At 47.9% G+C, this 21,108-nt stretch overlaps 8 protein-coding genes across 8 annotated transcripts; 4 read left to right on the forward strand and 4 right to left on the reverse strand.

Moving 5' to 3' along the window:
- Positions 1-3,027: 3,027 nt before the first annotated feature.
- N7517_011336 (uncharacterized protein) lies at positions 3,028-4,169 on the forward strand (the record flags this gene model as incomplete). The annotated part of the gene is made up of 5 exons (XM_056729059.1): positions 3,028-3,096; positions 3,153-3,189; positions 3,248-3,315; positions 3,369-3,751; positions 3,809-4,169. 5 exons carry the CDS (start codon positions 3,028-3,030, stop codon positions 4,167-4,169), a joined length of 918 nt encoding a protein of 305 aa, XP_056574874.1.
- Positions 4,170-5,666: 1,497 nt separating this feature from the next.
- On the reverse strand, positions 5,667-5,993 carry N7517_011337 (uncharacterized protein; the record flags this gene model as incomplete). The annotated part of the gene is made up of 2 exons (XM_056729060.1): positions 5,667-5,708; positions 5,832-5,993. The coding sequence occupies 2 exons, from the start codon at positions 5,991-5,993 to the stop codon at positions 5,667-5,669; spliced, it is 204 nt and encodes a 67-aa protein (XP_056574875.1).
- A 1,498-nt stretch (positions 5,994-7,491) lies between these two features.
- On the forward strand, positions 7,492-11,093 carry N7517_011338 (cohesin subunit IRR1; the record flags this gene model as incomplete). Its single annotated transcript, XM_056729061.1, has 2 exons — positions 7,492-7,957; positions 8,017-11,093. 2 exons carry the CDS (start codon positions 7,492-7,494, stop codon positions 11,091-11,093), a joined length of 3,543 nt encoding a protein of 1,180 aa, XP_056574876.1.
- Positions 11,094-12,191: 1,098 nt separating this feature from the next.
- On the reverse strand, positions 12,192-14,126 carry N7517_011339 (karyopherin alpha; the record flags this gene model as incomplete). The annotated part of the gene is made up of 2 exons (XM_056729062.1): positions 13,882-14,126; positions 12,192-13,613 (listed from the first exon to the last, which is right to left on the reverse strand). Exons 1-2 carry the CDS (start codon positions 14,116-14,118, stop codon positions 12,192-12,194), a joined length of 1,659 nt encoding a protein of 552 aa, XP_056574877.1. The 5' UTR covers positions 14,119-14,126.
- A 345-nt stretch (positions 14,127-14,471) lies between these two features.
- Positions 14,472-16,353, forward strand: N7517_011340 (uncharacterized protein; the record flags this gene model as incomplete). The annotated part of the gene is made up of 3 exons (XM_056729063.1): positions 14,472-14,729; positions 14,780-15,683; positions 15,734-16,353. 3 exons carry the CDS (start codon positions 14,472-14,474, stop codon positions 16,351-16,353), a joined length of 1,782 nt encoding a protein of 593 aa, XP_056574878.1.
- Positions 16,354-16,748: 395 nt separating this feature from the next.
- On the reverse strand, positions 16,749-18,343 carry N7517_011341 (CCCH zinc finger protein; the record flags this gene model as incomplete). Its single annotated transcript, XM_056729064.1, has 4 exons — positions 16,749-17,611; positions 17,666-18,008; positions 18,072-18,215; positions 18,269-18,343. The coding sequence occupies 4 exons, from the start codon at positions 18,341-18,343 to the stop codon at positions 16,749-16,751; spliced, it is 1,425 nt and encodes a 474-aa protein (XP_056574879.1).
- Positions 18,344-18,757: 414 nt separating this feature from the next.
- Positions 18,758-19,709, forward strand: N7517_011342 (putative translocon-associated protein, alpha subunit; the record flags this gene model as incomplete). The annotated part of the gene is made up of 2 exons (XM_056729065.1): positions 18,758-18,855; positions 18,930-19,709. Exons 1-2 carry the CDS (start codon positions 18,784-18,786, stop codon positions 19,707-19,709), a joined length of 852 nt encoding a protein of 283 aa, XP_056574880.1. The 5' UTR covers positions 18,758-18,783.
- Positions 19,710-19,996: 287 nt separating this feature from the next.
- On the reverse strand, positions 19,997-20,883 carry N7517_011343 (DNA 5'-adenosine monophosphate hydrolase; the record flags this gene model as incomplete). Its single annotated transcript, XM_056729066.1, has 2 exons — positions 19,997-20,748; positions 20,808-20,883. 2 exons carry the CDS (start codon positions 20,881-20,883, stop codon positions 19,997-19,999), a joined length of 828 nt encoding a protein of 275 aa, XP_056574881.1.
- Between the last annotated feature and the right edge of the window lie 225 nt (positions 20,884-21,108).

Below are 21,108 nucleotides of genomic sequence, written 5' to 3' on the forward strand. Positions count from 1 at the left end.
CTATGTTGTATTTTTATTCTGATCCGAGTGACGAACGAGATGCAACGTGGATTAACAATTGTTATCCTGTTTCAAGAAAGTTACAGACTTACCGATTTTGTAATTTATTATTACAAAATATTTCGAAGTCTTGTTCGCGTTCCGTTACGGGCAGAAGATCCCACTGAGGAGCCTAGTATTCCAAGGTTACATTCAATGATTACTTACTAAGCTTTCTTGTTCGCCCGTTAAGCATCAGTCATGACCAGGGCTACTCAGCCCCTGAGCACCCTCATAAAAGCGGCGGCAGCTCAAATAGGAAAGCCCCACCCGCCAGGAAATATCCGGTACGTATAGGTACATATGTACTGGATAATGCCTGGCACTCGGGACCTTTCCCTTTCCATTTTAGTGCTCACCTCTTGCCGCTTTTTGATCACTAAGTAAAACTGAGCACGTCCCTGAGTATTCTGACTTGATCACGGGCCATTACATAATCAAAATCATCCCTAGTTAAGCAACCGATCCACCACAATACATCATCTAGTTAAGCACTCTGATTTGCTCATTAAGTGCTCACTAAGTGTAGGGATAAGCGGTCTAATTAAGCTATATTAAGATTGCCGAGCGAAGCGACTAGTTCTAATTTCTAGGGCCACGTAGTAATCAGTAATAGTAAGCAATTCCCTTCGGAGCCCTCTGGGGGCCCTTCCGGGGGACCCCCTCCCGGGGGCGGGGGGGGAGGGATACCTTCGTGATCACCGCTAAATTCGAAGTAGATAAGGAAGTATAGGGGTCACGTGGCCCTTCCAAATTAGGCCTAGTATATATTTCTTCTATCGGTTAGGATATTCTGCCGCTTCTCACCGTTCCCTTTTTCGCCGCATAACTTTACTGTCAATTTGAACCCAATGGGAACTTCTGATCACGTGACACACGACCGCTTATGATTTAAGTTGCTCCGCTTCGTTCGTTCTAGCGGTCTCGCTATCTAGGGGGGAAAAAATTCACACCGGGGTTATTTAATAGACCTATCATTTTCTATTTTAGCCTATGCTCCTAGGAATTCCCCTCGGAATACTTCGCTTATAAGCCTGGCAATTCCCTAATCGGGGTTTAGATTACTACTAGAGCAAGATACAGGGCAGTCCTACATAACTTATGCAGGTCATATTTTTCTTTTTTTGCACTGGCATGTCACTCCTGTCTCTTGGCACTCCCGTGAGACCAAATCATAATTACCGCGAGTCGAACATAATATAGTGCAAGTGAAATAGGACGACGGCAACTTGTATAGTATACATTGGCTATGTCTACTCTAACTATCAGCTGACTTCGCCTAGCGTGCAAAATCTTACATCTAATTTTAAACAAGTCTTTGCTCTATTCTTCTAGAAGTATATACCTCGGTAGAATATCCCGAGCGGGTAGGATGGAGAAATGAGTAATCAAGTTTGGCAGTATATATATGCATGACTTGAGTAACAAATGCTCAAGCTAAGCACTTAATAGGCGATATTTGGACCTGAACAATCTACCCCTCAGCCCTGGGAAGTGGCCAGGGTCTTATATAAAATTACTCATTATTGGAACTCTAGGGCTTAACGATCATCCTTTTGCCGAGGCTCAAAGGCACAAAATCGAGTGGGGGGCTTGGCATCGGAGATCGTCTTGTTTCGGTTACTTCAAAGCAACTTCGGAACATAGGGCCGGGACCTACAAAGTATATCTGCGGTCGAATTTCGGTCGCGTAGTCCCCTTTTTTGATGATCAAATTACACACAGTAGAGTGAGTAAGAACATGATCTGCAACCTTGCCTTTGGTTGAGGTCCAATAATAGTTCCACAATTGCGTTTCAAATAGAATATATTTGCTGGATCTTCAGCCCTCCTCTTCCAAGCCATACAATAAAATGTATAACTCTTATAATATGTGCACTTTTGGGATCTTAAATGGCACCACAATCAAAAAATCTTGATCCTAGCGTACAGTACGAATATTGCCATTTTTGCTTTTGCCCTAAATCGACATTCGCGTAATTGAAGCGATGACTCGATTCAAACCAGTAATTTCATTTAAAAATGGTTGATCTTCATCGTATTTGTCTGCCAAGTTATGGCGTTTACAGCCGCCGATCTATAGAGGCCTGGAGTCCATCGGGCTTCTTGGCGATAAGAAAAATTGCCCGCGAGCTGTGCTCCACGGCATCAAAGTCAGCTCTTACCAACTTTGGAATTATTGACAAGCCGACAAGGTTTTGATTGGGGAGCTTGGAATTGATTAGCAATTCTGTGGATTTCGTCGTAGGTCCTATATTATGGAAGTTCTTTCCAAGGTTCTTAGGGCTGGTTTCACTTGAACTTTGAGAGTGGGGCATTTCCTTGTTTTATGGTCCAATTAAGACTGTCTTTGGCCTTTGTTTGTCGAGAATCTATAGCTTGACGCGTGCGAAATATATAACCTTAACATACACGGAGTGTCCACCAGGAGTATCCACGCTGTTCACTTGGGTCCATTTATATCGAATTGGAACAAAACCGGCTACTCCCCCCAAGGGGGAGAAATTTTCCCTTATTATCTTCAACGTTGTTTCTGAAATCATCATGAGGGGCCATTTATTCTTTTTTGCCTTTCTGGCTCTGTTTATAGGGGGGATCCATGCAGCAGAGTCGGATACAACTGTCTTCCCATCGTGTGCGGTACGTATATCTCCCAATGCAGTCGTATTCATTGCTAATTAATATATGTTAGATCACTTGTAACGACCAGCTATTTTCCGATTGCTCATTAACGAATAGTGCATGCTTTTGTGCTAGCAACTCTCGTCCTAGGGCCCTGTTAGATTGTGCTGAAAGTAATTGCACGACAAAGGAATTCTTTAGTACGTCTCGACCGTGATCAATATTCTAAGCCCACTATTAACTCTGGTAGCTACAAAACGTCTATATCAACAAGAATGTGATATCATACCGCTCAAAGGCCCTCCGGTGGTTAAGGTCTCGACTCTGATCCCTTTTATTCTTGCGACGGTTTTCTTCGTCGCAAGAATGTTCGCTAAAAGCAATGGCCTCGCTGGTGGATGGGGATGGGATGATTATACAATCATTGTCTCATATGTTAGTCACTTCTTGCCTAGGTGGTGTTTTCTAGAGCGGTATTAACAGCCTCTTAGATCATCGGTACCGCCATATATGTTCTGGACATCTATAGTAAGCTGTCCTTCCGGCTTTATATTTCGCAAGAAAGAAGAACTAACTAACCAATCAGTGATACGTAATGGCTTTGGTCAAAATATTTGGGACCTCCCTTTTCCCACAATAACTAGGTTCTACCAGGTTCGGATATCTCTCTAATCCTCTTTAATGCAATTCTAATCTAACGAGAACAGCTGTTCCAAGCTATGGCCGTTATGTATAAGGTTCAAATTTCCCTCGCAAAGATCTCCGTGTGTCTCTTCCTACTCCGCATTTTCCAAGCACGCACATTCCGCTATTTTGCATACGCGCTTATCGGTATAAACGCCTCAATCGGTATTACATGGGCCTCGGTGGATGGCTTCCGCTGCACGCCGACACGCCTAACATGGCTTGGTTGGATGAATGAAGAACCTGGATACTGTATCGATTTTATCGCCGCGGTTCTAGTTAACTGTCTGGTGAATATCGTTGTCGACTTTATCTTGATCATTACGCCGGTGTATGAAGTGATTAAGTTGAAGTTGCCTCTACGGAAGAAGCTTGCTGTGGCATCGATGTTTATCGTGGGCTCTGTGTATGCACCCTCTAGCCTGACCTGTTTCCATTTACTTTTTGCTAATCAACCTTAAAGTCTGACGGTTATCGCTATTATCCGAGTCGTCGTCTTCTGGACCAACCGCTGGGGCTCTAACGAGACGCTCGGCCTATACCCCCTCATGCACTGGTCTGTCATCGAATGCCAGATTTCCGTCATGTGCGCTTGCTTGCCTGCATTCAGAGCTATCATCGGTCGGTGGTTCCCCCAGTTGCTAGGCGGATCGTCGAATCGAACGAAACAACCGTACACCGCTGAGTACTATCACCAAAAGTCCAAGGCGAGTGGGAACATTAATAAGTCTGTTACCTACTCCGTGAACTATGAGTCCCGGTCACCGACGAGTAGTGATGTGGAGTTGGTGGATATGGACCTGCAACGTCGCAATGATGGATGAATTTGTACTTTTGGTTCTTTTTGTATAACTTAGATATTCGCAAATGAGACCGTTTAATACATAGATGAGTTTAGACTAACAGTCTGCTGGTCTGCTATTGTAAAAATTGTAATAAGTCGTCAGGTGGTCGAGATAGTTCGTTTTCGAAGGAAAATTCGTTGTCGGTTCTTCAAAAGAGAAGGTTGAACTTTGAATAGCGCCCTTCATAGGAGAAATCACCGCAGGCAACAACTTGGAGATTTGGGAGACCATCGGAACTAAATGCCCACGGCGCAAAATCGTATATCTCTTCGGGTTTATATGGAAAATCTGCTTCTGCTTTAGTATACACCTTATCATTGACTGTACATAGTCACCTTTGGGATGGGATCAGCTTACCATCACCATAATTACAAATATAAAGAGACGTCGAAGATCAGCTGGACTGCCCGGCGCTAGCCAGTCGCTCAAGGACCACCCCACTTAGCCTAATGTGTACCAATTTGCATGATGGCCTCGGCTGCATCTTTTGGAGGTGACTCAACTATGCCTCGTTTAGCAGAGATACAGAGTCCAAGAATTGAAGGAACACATACTAGCTCTCTAGGTCCTATGGAGCACCCGAGACAAGTTAATTGTGGCCTTTGCAATATCTGTTGCAAATGGAAAGACCATGGGATATCCCCATCTATGAGCTTCTGGCCACCTCTATCCACCAGATGGTGAATGACAAAGCGCTTGATATGATGAAGGTATGATATCCTATCTGCGAGAACTGTCCAACCAATGGGTCTAGGAAGCATAAGATATAGGCTCTCCAGACCGAAGACGCGCTGAAAGAACTTTTGACATAGTTTCAGTGAAATGCATGTATGCGTCTCTCTAAGACTATCGACATCAAGAGCAAGTTCAAGAAATTCCAACTCCATCGACTTTCCGGAATTGATTATCGTCCGCAGCCAATCAAGAGATCCCGGGCAATTTCGCAATTTGAGAGCCTTCAGGTGGTCGATGTTGAAAACATGAACCATTTCTAGGCCAGTGTGATAGAAAGATACCTCTGATAGATGAGTTCTCTCGAGAGATCGAAAGACAACCTTTTGGTCTGCAGGGTGGATGTCGAGCACTGTCCGCGAAAAGAAGTTGTCAGGAATCCCCGCGTGGTGAGGGTCCAATTTGCTGAGTCCATTGGCCCAAATTTCCTCCGCACGAGCCCAGGTCAAAAGATTGAGAGTAAGTGATTGGATTTGGTGACCGTGAGCTTTGATACATTCTTTAACGGACTGAAAGTCATCAAATCGGTTTAGCCCCCTCTAGTCCAGATATCGTAATTGTCTAAATTGGACGAGTTCGACAAGACGTAGCGTGTCATTATTTACACCACACTCACTATCCGTGATGAGGGTGATAGATTGGATCTGTCTTTGATTCTCAAGAAAAGAGTCGTTACCGCAAAAGAGAGATCTCAGGATACAAGTTTTAACCTCCTAGCTAAATTCAGGTAAGCGCATTTTGAAGCTAAAGGCCGAGATACTGACCGGATACTCCGTAACTGATCATCTGGAAATCTTAAAGAATCTAACGTACGAGCTAGATGAAGCAGTGGGTCCAAGATATGACCCTAAACTATCTATTATTTACTTGACCTTTAGGTGTCGGTGCTAGACTTTCAGCTTCACTCACCTTGTTAAATCCCTTGTTTCTGTCCTCGTCTGTATCCTCGTCTGTATCCTCATCTGTATCCTCATTTGTATCCTCATCTGTATCCTCATCTGTATCCTCATCTGTATCCTCATCTGTATCCTCGTCCCAATTTCCATCCGTTGTTAGAGATTCAGCGAGCATTTCATGAAGGCCGTCATCATTGTGGTGTACACAGCGGGATTCAACGCGTTCATGGATCGGAAAACTGAAGCCGAATTTTTAAGTATACTTCAAAAGTCCCTGTGGTATCGCCTCCAATCTTGCAGATAGATACTCTAACGATGACTCTGGAGCAGGGAGGAGAAGATACTGATACAGATGAGGAATGGTCACATCATAGAGATACTTGCATCCCAAACATGTTCCACCGGGACATCAAGCCTGAGAATATTCTCATCGGCATTCATGGAGTGTTGGAGTGTCCATGCACCAAGTGGTCGTAGGGGCACTATGTGTGGAACCCTAGACTATTTGCCCCCGGAGATGTGTGACCCAAAGAGGTCAGATAAGCCTAATGATGAAAAGGTTGATGTCTGGTCACTCGGGGTGTTGATGTACGACTTCCTGGTCGGAAGTGCACCTTTTGAGGACACGCCTATCATGACACAGAGGCGAATCGCTAGAGGGGAAATGTCAATCCCTTCTTTCGTTAGCTCTGAAGCTAAGGATCTAATCAAGAGGGTAAGTTCATCTCAAAGTATCATCCGATCATCAACTAATACTTAAAAAGTTACTTGTTCTTGATTCGGATAAAAGAATCTCTCTGAACGACATTTTACAGCACCCTTGGATTATTAAACATTGCTCTAAAAGCGAAAATAAGGCCAAATAGGGCAAGTTTGAGTAATGGCTTGAGCACTTCAACATAGTCGATAATCTAATACCACAATTTTCTTTATTTATATGATAACCTGTGAGTCTTTTTCAATTATTTTTTTCCATTTCTTTTCTGCAATGAGATACGAGTACCAGCTCTCAAGTTGCAAACTCCCGACCATAAAAAAAAGGTACCGAATTAGATTCCATATCATTTCCAGTGAGCAGACGCCCCTGGGCTTCGTGGAAGGCCACATTTACTAGATAAGCTTGTTTCGGCATACTGCTACTGCTTTTTGCCGAGAAAAAGGTTGTATTCTTTATCTTTCAGACTTCTAAGACTAGTCCTGTAATTGTATGCTATATTACTCCGTAGTTAAGATAACCATAACAAATGGTGTTATTTTCGGCCGGCAGAATATTATGTAATATAAGGCGTGTGCCCAGGACGGGGGGTGCAATTACTCATGTCCATTGACTGTACATGATTACATAATGTTGCCAACCTCAGGCCTCAAGGCACGGTGTCGCGTCTCCCCCCACGCTGAGACCCGGACCGTTTTCTGCTCAAGTACCTCCGTTTGATTGACCTTGTCTCAGCACGGTCAGAGCGAGTGTCGCAAATATTTGACGTCTCAATTTGTACACTTCTTCATATTCTTCCAACTTTTTATTTGCTTGGTCGTACCAGACCCGCGCGTTGCACGAGCGCGTCCCCGACCTGAACGGCAGCGACATCTGCCAACTCTGTTGAAAGCCATTGATCTGGTTAGCAGGCCTATCTATCTGATCGCATATCCATATAATACACCCATCCAACGTCATGGATATCGACAACCCACCTCTATCAAGCCCCAGTGGCCCGTCGTCGACCCCCGCAGAGGACCGACGCAAATCCGGTCGACAAACGCGACGGCCCGAAGTATTCTCGCAGACAACACACTCTGCCGAAGAACAAGCTGCCAGTGGAAAGCGCAAGCGAGGTGGGGCGCGTGAGGACGGCGATGAGGACGCGTCCGAGTCCGACAGTGATGATGCCGCCGACGACGAGACCGATGAGGAGGAATTGAAAGAAAAGCGACGCGCTGCACGTCGAACCGGTGCTCAGAAAACCAAATCGAAAACCAAGTCCAAGGGATCACACGCTTCGAAGAAACCCAAGGTTGCAAGTAACGGATTAGGGAGACAACTCGCCTTCCGACCAGCCACCAATGGCCGATTGCCTGCTGCTCGTCCTCGGAAACCGAAAGTACGACCTAGTCTCGCGGCAGGTGAACGCGGATTGTTTGGTGAGTGATAACCTTCTTTATATATGCAAATTCAATCCCGTGGCTAATGCCAGAATCAGCCGAGGTCTTTGGGAAAGGCAGCAATGCCGATACAGTGGCCGCTCAGTGGTTGTCTCAATACCAACGCAACAATGGACAGGCCATGTGTGACCTCGTTAACTTCATCTTGCGATGCACGGGTACCGATCTTGAGATCGACATTAATGAAGTGGAAGACATCGACAATGCCCCGGGCCGAATCGAAGACTTGCAGAACCTTTACCAAGCAGAAGGCATCACCGAGTATCCTATTATCTCCAAAGCGAAGAAATTCAGAGCGTTCTCAGTCCTCCTCGAAGAATTTACTGTCGCACTGATCCAGACTTTCCACGCCTCTTCTATCCTGTACACCGATGATACCCTTCTCGAAAACATTCAGATCTGGATCTCTTCCATGTCAACATCAAAATGTCGACCATTCCGGCATACAGCAACCTTGATCTCCCTCGCAATTATGAACGCTTTATGCGATATTGCGCGCGAGGTGACGACGAGCGTATCTACTTCCAGAAAACAACTCGAAAGTGAGAAGAAAAAGAAGACGGTAAACAAGGGACGCGTGGAAGCAATTAAAACGGCTGTGTCAGAGGGTGAACAGAAGGTGGAGCGACTAGACGAGTTCCTGCAGGATGGATTCGATACTGTATTTGTCCATCGCTACCGGGACATTGACGGTCAGATCCGGGCCGAATGCCTGACAGCTCTAGGCGGATGGATTCGCACCTACCGAGAAATATTCTTTGAGGGCCAGTATTTGCGATACCTGGGATGGACTCTCGCCGACGTCATTGCGCAGACCAGGCTTGTTGCATTGACTGAGCTCTTGAGCCTTTATGAGAACCGTGACAACCTTGCTGGCTTGCATTCATTCACTGAGCGCTTCCGGCAGCGAATCGTGGAGATTGCTGTGCAAGATGCTGATGTTTCGGTGCGCATGGCTGCGATTGAGTTGCTGAACCACCTTCGTGAAGGGGGCTTACTCGAGCCAAATGATATTGATGCCGTCGGGCGATTGGTATTTGATTTGGACCCCCGCATTCGGAAAACAGCTGGCCGCTTCTTTGTTGCCAACGTTCAAGATGCATACGAGTCAATCACCGAGGAAGTGGGAGAGGAGATCGCCGAATTGCTGGCTGATGATGATGAAGACGACTATGAATCGCCTAAGCACTCGTGGATCAAGTTTAAATGCCTCACCGAGCTGTTCCAGGCCTACGATGCACAACAAACTGAGCAGCAATTAGAGCCAATGTCTCGCGACACACTGATGGGAGTGGCTGTAGAGTCACGCTTTGCTCTCGCAACTGAGGCTGTCTACCCCCATCTTGAAGAACTTTCTCAGTGGCCATCACTGGCTGGTTATCTTCTTTATGACCACTCTCAAATCATTGATACGCCATCTGAAGATGATACCGCAGGAGTTGTAAAGAACATGTACAAAATGCAAGAAGGACAAGAATCTATCCTTCTGGAGGTTCTCTGTGCTGCAGTCAAGCTCCGTGTTCTCGACATCGCCAAGTCCGATATCGACAAGCGCGGGCGTAAGACCAAGGCTCTGGCAGCCAAGATTTCCGAGCTCCAAGAGGAACTTTCTCACAACCTTGCTCAGATCATCCCTGGGCTTCTCAATAAGTTCGGTTCCACACCGGAGGCTGCTTCTGCCGTTCTGCGACTGGAACACCTAGTGGACCTGAACACAATCCAGGATCTCCAAAAAGATGCTACAGCTTATACCTCGTTGCTCAATGACATCAACAAGCAGTTCTTGACTCATTCGGATCAAGATGTTCTGGCCGAAGCTAGTGTGGCTTTCTTGCATGCCAAGAGCTCCGAGGAGATGCGAGAGGCGCTAGAGGGTAAGGTTCAAGAGCTATGGGATGATATGGTGGAGGCACTGGCTGCCTTGTCTCAGAAGAAGGACGTCCAGGAAGGTGGCTCAATATCCGATCCCACTCTCACCGACCTGAGCAACACTGTCTCTCGAATTTCGAACCTAGCCGGTATCACCGATTGTGCCTCCATTCTCGAAACTGTCCCTAATTCACGGTCCAAATCCAAGAAGGACCACACTGAAGCCCCATTCAACACTCTCATTCGTCTTGCCGAACGTGGTCTGCGCAGCGAAGATGACGATGAGGATACCGCCAAGGCAGAGAACGAGCTAGTATCAAGCAGTATCCGGTCGTTGCTTTTCTATTTCATGTGGAAGGTGCAGGCACTGTCCACAGCTTTGAATGACGGAAAAGCTTCCTTCAGCACATCCTACTTCGAAGCACTGACAAAGAGCCGTGAAACTTTCGCCTCAACACTCGTCAACATCATGGAAACGCGCCCAGGACTGGACGACCTCCGCTTCATAGCAACCACAACATACTTAGACCTGCAAACGCTCTTCAGCACGCTCCGCAACATCGGTCAAGGCAACGGCAACGACGAAGACGTCCTGTTCCAAACCCAAGGCCTAATCCATGAAATCGGACCTGACACCCAAGCCCTCATCACCAAGATCCACGGCATAGCCGAGCGGACATCTGCCAAGAAATCAAGACTCAACCTCGAGCCCGCAGACGACGACGCCCCAGCCTCAGAAGACGAGCTCGACTCCGAGGATGAAGCTAGCGACTCCGAAGACGAAGCAGTCACCAATGACCGCCTTCGCAACAGTATCGTCGCCGAACAGCGCCTCTGCGAGCTGACAGGAAAACTCGTCCTCGCCATCATCGCCCGCATCATCGACGCCTCCGGCTCCAAGCGCGGTGCCCTGAAGAAACGTCTCCTCCGCAATAAGACTGCACTTGGCCACAACTACCGAGAGGTCCTGTCTTATCTGGAAGAGCGTAAGCCTCGCAATGCTCCTCGCGCCAAGGGCAAGCAGCCTGCCAAGCCTGCTGCTTCTCCTGCCAAGGGCTTCCAGTCTACTGAGCACATTGATGATGACGATGAGCATGACCAGCCTGAGCCTATTGAGGAAGATGATGATGAGGATCTGCGTGCACGTGGGCTTGTCGAGGAGGATATTGAACATGAGAATGGGGATGAGGACGAGGAACTCACCCCTGCGCCTGAAGCTGATGAGGATGAAGTGATGGGTGACTGATCTAGTTTGTCTTATTTGACGGTAACGTGTGCCTGAACAAAATACTCTTTTTTGCCGTTTAATTGATTGTTTCTTTATTTTCTTGTTCCTTTTTTTCCCCTCTACTTTCTCTTCTCTCTTTTATGGATTATGGCTTGAATTAACTGTATCTTTCTTTGCTCTCGTTTGCGTGGATATGGTCCTCATTTTCAACCTGTATATCTTATACACTGCTCTTAATCTTTGCTTTGCTGCTACTTTGCTGGCTTGATTGAAATCTATTCCCCTCTGGTCTTTGCTGTAACTTTGAAATGGCAGTTTGGAATTGTAGTATAGTAGGAAATCAAGTACATGTAATGTGGACTTTGATTGCAAGTCATCTTTCACTGCCTTTGGGCTTCTCATAGCTAGTATTCTAACATTGAAAGATTGTAAGTCCCATTCAATTCATGTCCTCTTTAAAGAAAGAAGATACAAATACAAATGTCTAGGGAAGATAGGAATAATACTGGCATACAACTACAGGAAGAAAAGATTGATCAAGTAAAATTTGGCATTTTTCCTGGCGAACTTCAAAGTGTACCACGAGACAATAACATTTTCAGGGGCATGATTTGAGCAAATTATGAGCGGTGTACGAGCAAAATATGTCATCACGCCCTGTTGCCAGCGAGCGACGAAGTTCCCGCAGGAGACCAATGCCCCGCCAAGGAACACCATAGTCAGAGGACATTAACGTAACTGGAGAGAGAAAACCGATCCTGCAAACAAATGCGCCTGTGTATGAGGATGCTAAAGGGTGGGGGAGGGGATACATGATGGTGAATCTTGTTTATCGTGAAATCAAAAAAAAAGAAGAAGGGGAGTGAAATTCGTGACAAGAGAAGATGAGGGAATCAAATGAGCACCAGAAACTGTTTAGACGCAACGCCAGACCGAGAAGTAGCTTGGTCGAAGCGCACGAGGCGTCGAGGCTGTGTGTGAGCAGCCTGGCCTCTCGGTAGCCAGTGGTGCCCCGCCCATGCGAAGATACGCTGGACGCAACTTCGACGTTTGGTTTTGAGGGGAAGAAAAAGGAAGATACAGGGAGGGGATAGAGCATGGATAAAAGACAAGTCTTTACATATCCATGGTGTCACCACCGTTGCCGAAGTTGAAGCCACCAGGTTGCTGCTGGCCGGTGCCGAGAGCAAATCCAGTCTGGGTCTGTTGGGGAGCAAGCTCCTCAATGTCACCACCGGCCTCGTCCTCGTCAGAGAAGTACTTCTCGATGATGTTGTAGGCCTTCATGTAGATCTCCTCGTTGGCGTTGTTCTGGCAATCGTGGATCTTCTCCATGCCACCAGCCTCTTCGATGAAGAGAGCGTAGCGGTTGACGCGGGCCTCACCGGGCTGGCCAGCCTCCTTGTCCATGTCTCCGACCTTGAGGATGTTCTCAAGACCATCAAGAGCAACCTGGATAATCTTGTTATCAGGGCAGGCCAGGAGATCGCACAGGGGCTTGATGCACCCTTGAGAAACAAGGTAGCGGATCTGATCGGGCTTCTGGAGACCACCGGAAGTGGCATTGGAAATAGCCCAGCAAGCCTCCTTGCGGGTCTTGAAGTCACCGTTGGCAAGCAAGTTGATAAGGGGAGCAATGATGCCAGCGTCGACGACTGCCTGGATCTGGGAGGAGTTGCCAGCAGTGACGTTGGAGATAGTCCAGCAAGCTTCCTTGCGGATACCATCCTTGGTGGAGCTCAGGAGGGAGAGCAGAGCAGGAAGAGAGCCACAGTTGATGATCACCTGGGTCTGGACGTCGTCGCCAGTGACAATGTTACCCACGGAACGGAGGGCGGGGGTCTGGACAGAGGTAGAAGCGTGCATGAGGAGCTCCACCAGGCGACGGGGGATACCGGCCTCAATGACGGCCTGGATCTTGTCGTTGGCACCATCAGACAAATAAGAGATAGCCCAGCAAGCATCAATCAGGACCTCGTCGTCCAGCATGTAGATGAGCTTGGCAAGGACGGGAAGGGCAGGAGCGATAGTGTTCCAGTCAGGCTGGGGAGTCTTGCCACGGCAGAAGTTGCTAAGAGTCCAGGTAGCGTTGCGGAGCATGCTCAGCTTGCGGCCATCGTTGATGAGGTTAAGAAGCGGGCGCAGGGCACCGGCACCCAGAACAAAGTCACGGCAGTGAGGGCTGTCACCGGCAATGTTTCCGAGGGCCCACACGGCCTGTTCACGGACATCGGGCTCAGGGCTGCTAAGCAACTCGACGAAGATGGGGACGGCACCAGCTTCAATGACGACCTGGGTCTGCTGGGCGGAGCCGGAAGCAATGTTGGTCAAAGCCCAGGCAGACTCAAACTGAACCAGGGTGTGAGGCGAGCGGAGGAACTCGACGAAACGGGCAACGACACCGGTCTCGATAACACGCTCGATAGGGGGGTTGCGCTCCTTGGAAAGCAATTTGCGGAACTTAGTGGTGGCCTGGATCTGCTCCTCAACCTGGTCGGAGAAAACTCCCTTCACCATCTGGGGAAGCTCGACGTTGAGCTAAATAATCCATTATGTTAGCTTGGTTTCATGCTATTTTTTTTTTTATTGCAGTGGGGCGCGGGCTCAAAGATCCGACTTGGAGGGGCTTCGTGGGCCATGGCAACAGGGCGGTGAAAAAAATTCCTTGTTGATGATCGCATCATAAAAACAAAGAAATCTCAAAAGACCCCAGAGGGTGGCAACCACACCATGAGCCCGTAGAAATCCAAATAGGATATAGAATGAAACAAATTCAAAAGAATTAGAGAAAATTTCCAAGACCTACCTCACTCTCAATAGCACTGGCCTCATCATCACTCTCAGTGGCGGCTGCCATACCACCAACTCCGATTCTACCATCCTGAGTTTGGATACCACGTCGCTTGGCCAAGTTCTCATCACGCTTGGCCTTGCGAATCTCGACTTGCTGTTCTTCACGGCGGCGGCGGAGCTCATCGGGCTTGAACTGGTTCTTGGCCTTGAACTGCGTGCGGCGGTGTTCGGGAATATAGCGTTCCGCCATGATGAAGATGTAAAGAAAAAGACTAAGCGCGCCGGGTTTTATGTAGGTGATGTTGAGTGGGCGCGCTGGATGGAAGGAGAGTATGAAGAAGGAAGAGGATCTGATGTGGGGGGGGAGAAGACTTCTGTGGGAGGGGAAACGATACTATCACGTGACTACTCGTTTTTATCTACATCAACGGATTTGGCAAGCTCTTCCTCTTATGCTTTTGGGAAATTCTCCTTTGAGTGTTGATTCATAGCAATTACTCTATTATGGCTCATTAACAAAAACGCGCATGTTGGATGAGCTGGTTTGTATTATCTCGGGAGCTTGCAGGACGTCTAACTCAAGCTCTTCCTAAAAAAATAGACATGGCTCCAGGTGACTTACTGGATATTACCACTGCTCGTGATTCACAAGGGAATTGCAATGTCCTAGGAGTGGTGGTTGATACTTTACCACTTTTTCGGACCAGAGGCTCGTCGTCATGCGTCACATTCACCATCAAAGACTCTGATTTTGATGCACCAACCTGGCAAGGTGGTCTCAAAGTCAAGTATTTCAATGATGATGAGAGCCATCTTCCCAATGTCAAGCTCAAAGATGTAGTGCTACTACGAGACGTCAAGGTGAGTGGATTGACATGAATGCAGCAGCATGGTAAGCTGATATGACTCAGGTGACAATTTACCAGAACAAACCAACAGCTGTTGTTTCTCAGAAGTCCATTGTGCCATGGGTTATTTTCCGGGCAGAGCCAAGGTTGACTTCCAGCCCGTTCGTCACCAGTGGTCCTATGCCTTTCGAACCGAGTTTGAAGGAAAAGGACCAGGCACAATCACTCCTGGATCGTGCATCTGCCGAAGAAATCATTGTGCAACAATCCACTTCGTGCAGTGTACCCGTCTCTCGGCAGCCTTCTCATATTCAGGCCCCTTTGCCAACCTCTCGTGTACTCCCAAAATCTGGAGGATTACCGTATATCCCTATTCAGTCTGCGAAGGCTGGCAAATTGTGTCAGTTACTTGGTCAAGTTGTGACCCTCAATACTTACGACAGCCAGAAATGTATATTATACTTGACTGATTTTACTGAGAACGAGGAGCTTGTCAACTACAAGAAACCTGGAGGCGAAGATGATGAATCAGGTCCTGAGGGCGACCGATTTAATTACATACACAAGTCAACGACATGGCCAGGCCCATGGGGCAAATTGACCATTGAAGTGACTTTATGGGAGCCGCATGCCACCTATGCCCGAGAACACCTCAAAGCAGGTGACGTCGCTTTATTGACCTATGCCCGTATCAAGGAATGCCGTCGTGGCTTGGAAGCTGCCGTTCATGAAGACAGACAGTACCCGGAGAAGATCCATGTCCGGAAGGTGAATGGGGGCACTGATGAGCGTGTACAAGAATTGATGAACCGTCGGACAGAATATTGGAAGATCCACGGTGAACCCAAGGCAGAGACCAAAAACGCCAAAAAAAGGAACAAGAAAGCCGAGCAGAAAAAGGAGGCCCGGAAAGAAGAAGGCCAACTGACCATGCCAGCAGCATCACGAATCAAGTTGAATCCACATGGTGAGTTGATTATTTCCCTAAGAGAAGCATACTGGCTGATGAATGTATAGTGAAAACCAAAAACTACACAGTGCCTAATGTCCCTCTCGAGAAGATTTTGTTGGCAGAGACCCATCTAAACAATGCTCCAGGAGGCGTTGTCTACCAACTTCCCTTTCAAAACGTCACCTATCACTCTCAAGTCCGAGTAGTCGACTTCTTTCCCCCAAGAATAGAAGACTTTGCAATTCAAACCAATCTCGAATCTCAATTTGGCTGGGAATGGCGGTTTTGTCTGCTTGTGGAGGGCGTAGAGCCCAAACCTTCCAAACAACAGCCCCGAGAAGTGATGAAGCTCTATGTGTGTGGCCAAGACGGTGATTTTCTTCTTGACGATAATGCATTCAACCTCCGTGACTATCCGTCGAGATTGGAAGCGATAAAAGAGAAGCTCTTCCTCCTATGGGGCAATCTCGAGGAGGAGAAGTCGAAAGCCATGGCTTCTGATCAACAGAGTTGGGGACCAGTGAAGTCGCGCCCATTTGAGTGCTGCATCAAGGAATATGGCGTTCAGTGTACCCATGGCAAAGACCCCAATGTCATGGATATCGACGGCGAGGTGTGCACCCACCCTGATTGTTTTGGATGGGAGAGACGATTTGCCATGTTCGGCACGACTATCCATACATAAATTGTACGATTCTCAAGACTTGTAATATTATCAATTCAAATACCCACTAAATAAACCTTGTATGGATTGATCCTTTATACTAATACAATTTAAAACTTCGAATCAATAAATAGATAGTTGAGTCATTTGCGCCTGGAACCGTCTTTTTCACCCGCATGGAAGAGAAAAAAAACAACCTTGAATTCTCAATGACTGTATAGCAAGCCTGCTCTCATGCACCGTCCATAACTCCCGTATGATCGAAATTTTGATAATGTCATGGGTGCTTCCCTTGAACCTTTTCCCCGTGAAACCTCAAACCCGGTCACGCCGAACTCAATAGACAATATTTTAGGACCCTGCAAGTGCAAAAGGTTCAGATCACAGGTGAGCATAAGATTGCGAGAGATGGCCACTCAAATTTTTGTAACTTTGACAATGTTTGTGTCGATGCCATGCGCCACGGGCTCAAAGCGGCAGCTATCGCCTCTGAAGCAAGTCTTTTTACCAGGCTCGCTCTGAGGGCAACGATGACCATAGATACACTCAACGTCATCGCATTCTAGACCAAAGCGACAGGGTGTCATGCGGGCAATGGCAGACAGAATGTGCAGGTCTTGGCGGGACAATTTGCGATCATGGTCATGATAGCAATTCTCTTCATTAGGGCATTCACCGAGCAAGAAATGATAGTTGCAAAGCTTGAGCTTCTTCAGTTTGTTAAGATCATCGCGAGGAATGCTTTTGAAGTCGAGCCGATCAACACGCTGGCCATACTTATTCCGTTCCACCGTCTTCGGAGGGGTTGTACCAGGCACCTTGGAGCGAACAACCTGGAAATCAGAAGACTCGGGTTTATTTGTCACTGGGGCCAATGGGGCGCCCAAATTTGACACACTGGTACTGGTAGATGTTCGTGACAGAGGAGCAGGCGATTGGAATTGCTGGGTTGGCGAAGGTGTGAGCAAAGTCCGCGAAGGGATTGCGCTTTTCCAGGGAGCAGCCCAAGACGGTGTACCCGCTGCACTCGGTGCACTCAATGTAATTGGAGCAATCTTTGTGGCGCGGAAAACATCTGGGAACTGGGTGATTCGATAGTCCTGCTCTCGGAAATAATCAAATTCCTTCTCGAGTGGAAGACCCTCAACCAGCGAGACTCGGCCCTTATAATTCGCACCAGAAATGAGTTCTGTCAATGACCGAGCATATTCTTCATTGGAGGGACAGCCCAGGAAGAGTTGGTGGCAATGGCAGTTGTATAAGTAAAGCTTGAATGCCTCTGGAAGGGAGCGAATCAGCAACGGGTTCTGTCATGTCAGGTCGTACCACATACCCTTGATTTTATCATGCGCTTTGCTTTTGCCAGTTCCAACGTCCACAATTTCGAAGAATGATGCGCTCTCATTGAATCCACGAATAAATTCACTGATGGTGGAGGCCTCTAGGGCGATTCCACCCCGAATGTAAGTCTCCATAAGTCCCTTCACATTAAGATAGATCTTTGTCATTATCTTTGGCTCGGTGATCGTGGAAAGAATTGTTGAAACATAGCTCTGGAGAGACTTCCAGAGCTGCTTAGCTGCATTGCGTCCACCCTGTTCTCCTAGTTGCAGAAATTCGTCCTTGAATATAATCCCTTCGCCGTCTAAAAGCAGCACAACGAATGGTTCGCGGTCCTAGAGGGGAAAAAAAGTGAATGTTAGCCTGAGCTTAGACAGCACGTCCACAGCGGTGCTCACCATCATTTTCTTGACGACTGATATCTGGTCCATCAGCTCCATTTCATGCACCTGAACTTCACGATTGAACCGGGTTTCGCGTTCATGGTCGAGTTTCTCTTGTTGAAAGGAATTTTCTAGGGCGGTAACACGTTGAAGGAGTTCCTATCAGGAGTCTTGTTAGAATGGATTAGGACCAAGGGAGGAATGGTTGGTACCTCAATGAAGTCATTCTTCTGCTGGTCCAGAGCACTTAGCTGGCGATAGCGCTCTAAATAAGCTTGGGTCGCCATTTTTGTAGATTGAGTTATCGTTGAAGATCTGAAAAATTTTGGAATTGCGAAGAGGATGAATGCGACAGAAGATAAGGAAGAAAGAAAGGAAGGGAGAGAAGCAAGTTTCAAGTCTGATCAAAGCGAACTGGGAAATTCCGGTTGACAAGCGCTTGCAGGAGGTGACAATCTACCAAGCGCGTAAAGTGTTGGAACTAGTGTAATCACCAATGATCAGCACCTCACTTCATTAAATTAATTGATATAAGGAGAGATTTTATAGTCGTCGTCTTTGCTTCAAATAAAAAAATCAATCTAAGACCGCGGGTGCTATCTGGCTGAGTCAGCTCCCCGGTTTTGCATACGTGGAGCCAAATATTCCCCTTCAACTCATCTTGACCTTGATCTCTCCACGTTTCTTGTTTCTCTTTTCCCTTTCTTTTCTTCCTTCCGGCTTCAAGATGACTCGCTTTGGTTTCCTCTCTCTGGCTCTACTCTCTCTCCAGGCCTTTGTTGGCACCGGCTTTGCTGCTGTATGTTTTTCGTGCTTTGTATCTGGCACCACGTCGCGTGACTCAATTGGCTAATTACTTGGGTTTGATCATAGGATGCTGAGAATGCTGAAGCAGAGGTTCCCACTCTGGCTGTCTCAGCCCAGGCGTCTTTCCCTGCTTCCGAGATCTTCGGTATCAAGCTTGTGAATGGTCACCCTACCCAGGCGCTGATCGCCATCTCCAACGATGAGCCGAACCCTATCACGGTGAACTTTGTTGGCGGAAGCCTTCGGAACCCCGATGATCAGACCCAGGTTGTCCGCAACTTGACTGCTACTCGTTACGCTATCGAGGTTCCCGCTGGCGCGAAGGAGACAATCAGCTACAGCTTCGCCACCGAGATGCACCCCCAGGATCTCCAGATGACTCTTTCTGCCATTATTTCGGACAGCGAGGGCCGTTTGGTTCCTGTCGTTGCCCACAATGGCACCGTTAGCATCGTGGAGGCGGATACTAGCATCTTCGATCCTCAGATGTATGACCCACCCACCCCGCCCCCCTTTTACCATAGTCGTGTGAGGGCAATGGAACTAACAATTGCTATCAGTATCTTCCTCTACTTCTTCCTGCTGGCCTGTGTCTCTGGCACCGGTTACTTGGTCTACACCGTTTGGGTCGCTCCTTACTTCCCCCAGAAGCGCAAGTCCGGAAAGACCAGCGAGAAGCGCACCCAGGGTGGCACAAAGCGCGTTGAGACCCCTGTTACTGAGGAGCCTTCCAGCGGTGCTGCAGTTTCTTCTGCCAGCGCCTACAACGCTGATTGGATTCCCTCCCACCACATCAACCGCCCCGAGGCCCGCAAGGTCAAGGGCCGCTCTAAGGCCCGTGCGTAAATGCACACACGACAGCCATATCGCGGATGGAGGAAATAGACAATTCTGTTCAATGTATACCATTGCCGGAGTTTTTGTCTAGTGTGAAGGCAGCATTGGGTACGTGCTGGAAATGCACTGGTCCCTACTGCTTGTCGCAGGAGACATGTATATCTACCAGATAGAAGATTTTGGCCCAGTTTAGCTCCCACGCTAAATAGGATCACTTTTGGAGAGTTCAATCCAATATATACCATGCTGTGCCTGTTTTGGCAGTACTGGTATATCTTCGCAAGCACACCGATGGCTCACAGTTTCTTCCATTCTTTAAACTCCTGCTCCAGATGTTGCTTCAATTCCGCAAACCGATCCCCAAATCCCCTACCACAGCGCCAGCAAGTAAAATCTCGCTTTAGATACCCCTCTTTCGTCGGATTTCGTCGCACATCATCTTCCGCCAGCGGGAAGTCCTCGATTGGCACGAAGAACGGTGTCGAAAAGCTATTGTAGTGTTTCCGGTGCTTCAAGCGCCCGCTATATCTATCCACCGATAACACATGAACGTGCAAATGGTTCATGGATGGTACAGCATGCACCCCGACCACAATCTCCTGCTCCCAGTCCCGACCCTGCGGTAGCTTGTCGGGCGGCGGATCAGCGCCCAGCGCTGCCTGTCTCGCCTGTTCCTGTGCAGAGTCCTTCCCGTATTTGCGTCGCAGCTCGCCCGCTGCCAACTTGCGGAGTGTTTGGGTTTCGGCCTTCACTTTTGCTAAGAACGCGGCGTCCTCGAACGCATCGAATGGATGCATGCGCGTTTTTGTCTGGTCGCGGGGGAGAAGGAGGAGGTGTAGTGATGACTTTGGGAACATATCGTGGATCGCCACAAAGTCATCATTATGGTAGACTACGACATCGGGAGCGTACGTCTCAGGCTTTGCGATGTAGGCGCCTAGTCCGTCGCGAACACCAAATGCCGTCTTGCCCTTGGCCGCATTGCGATCAGACGGGGTTTTAGCCGCGTGCTTGGGTTGCTTGCTTTTGGGAGCCAAGAGTTCAGTAACTGCCAAACTCGTATATGAGTCAATTAGTTTTCAGTGACAAGATTCTCGGTATCCTTACAGGCGTTTCTCTTTTCCGATGTCCCAGTTTGCTCCTTTGGCTCACCCTTGCTCGGATTGGAGTGCTCTCCGGACATGATGATTAGTGTAGAAGTTTGACTCGTGATCACACGGTAGATATTAGGTGTAGCATTGCCTTAAAGCAACAAAATCCAAGTCTCAGATCAGTGGACTGAGTAAGAGTACAGCACATGCGCCTGTTGGGAGTTAAGTCTCCCATGGTCGCTGCGCTCCTCCGTATGCTCCCCGCAACCCCAAAGCAGTTTAGTGCGGGTCGCTCCTTTGCCTGAGGCTCCAAAAGT

This window comes from Penicillium concentricum, assembly GCF_028827145.1.
Source record: "Penicillium concentricum strain IBT 3081 chromosome Unknown utg000006l_segment0_segment0, whole genome shotgun sequence".
Classification (NCBI taxonomy): domain Eukaryota; kingdom Fungi; phylum Ascomycota; class Eurotiomycetes; order Eurotiales; family Aspergillaceae; genus Penicillium; species Penicillium concentricum.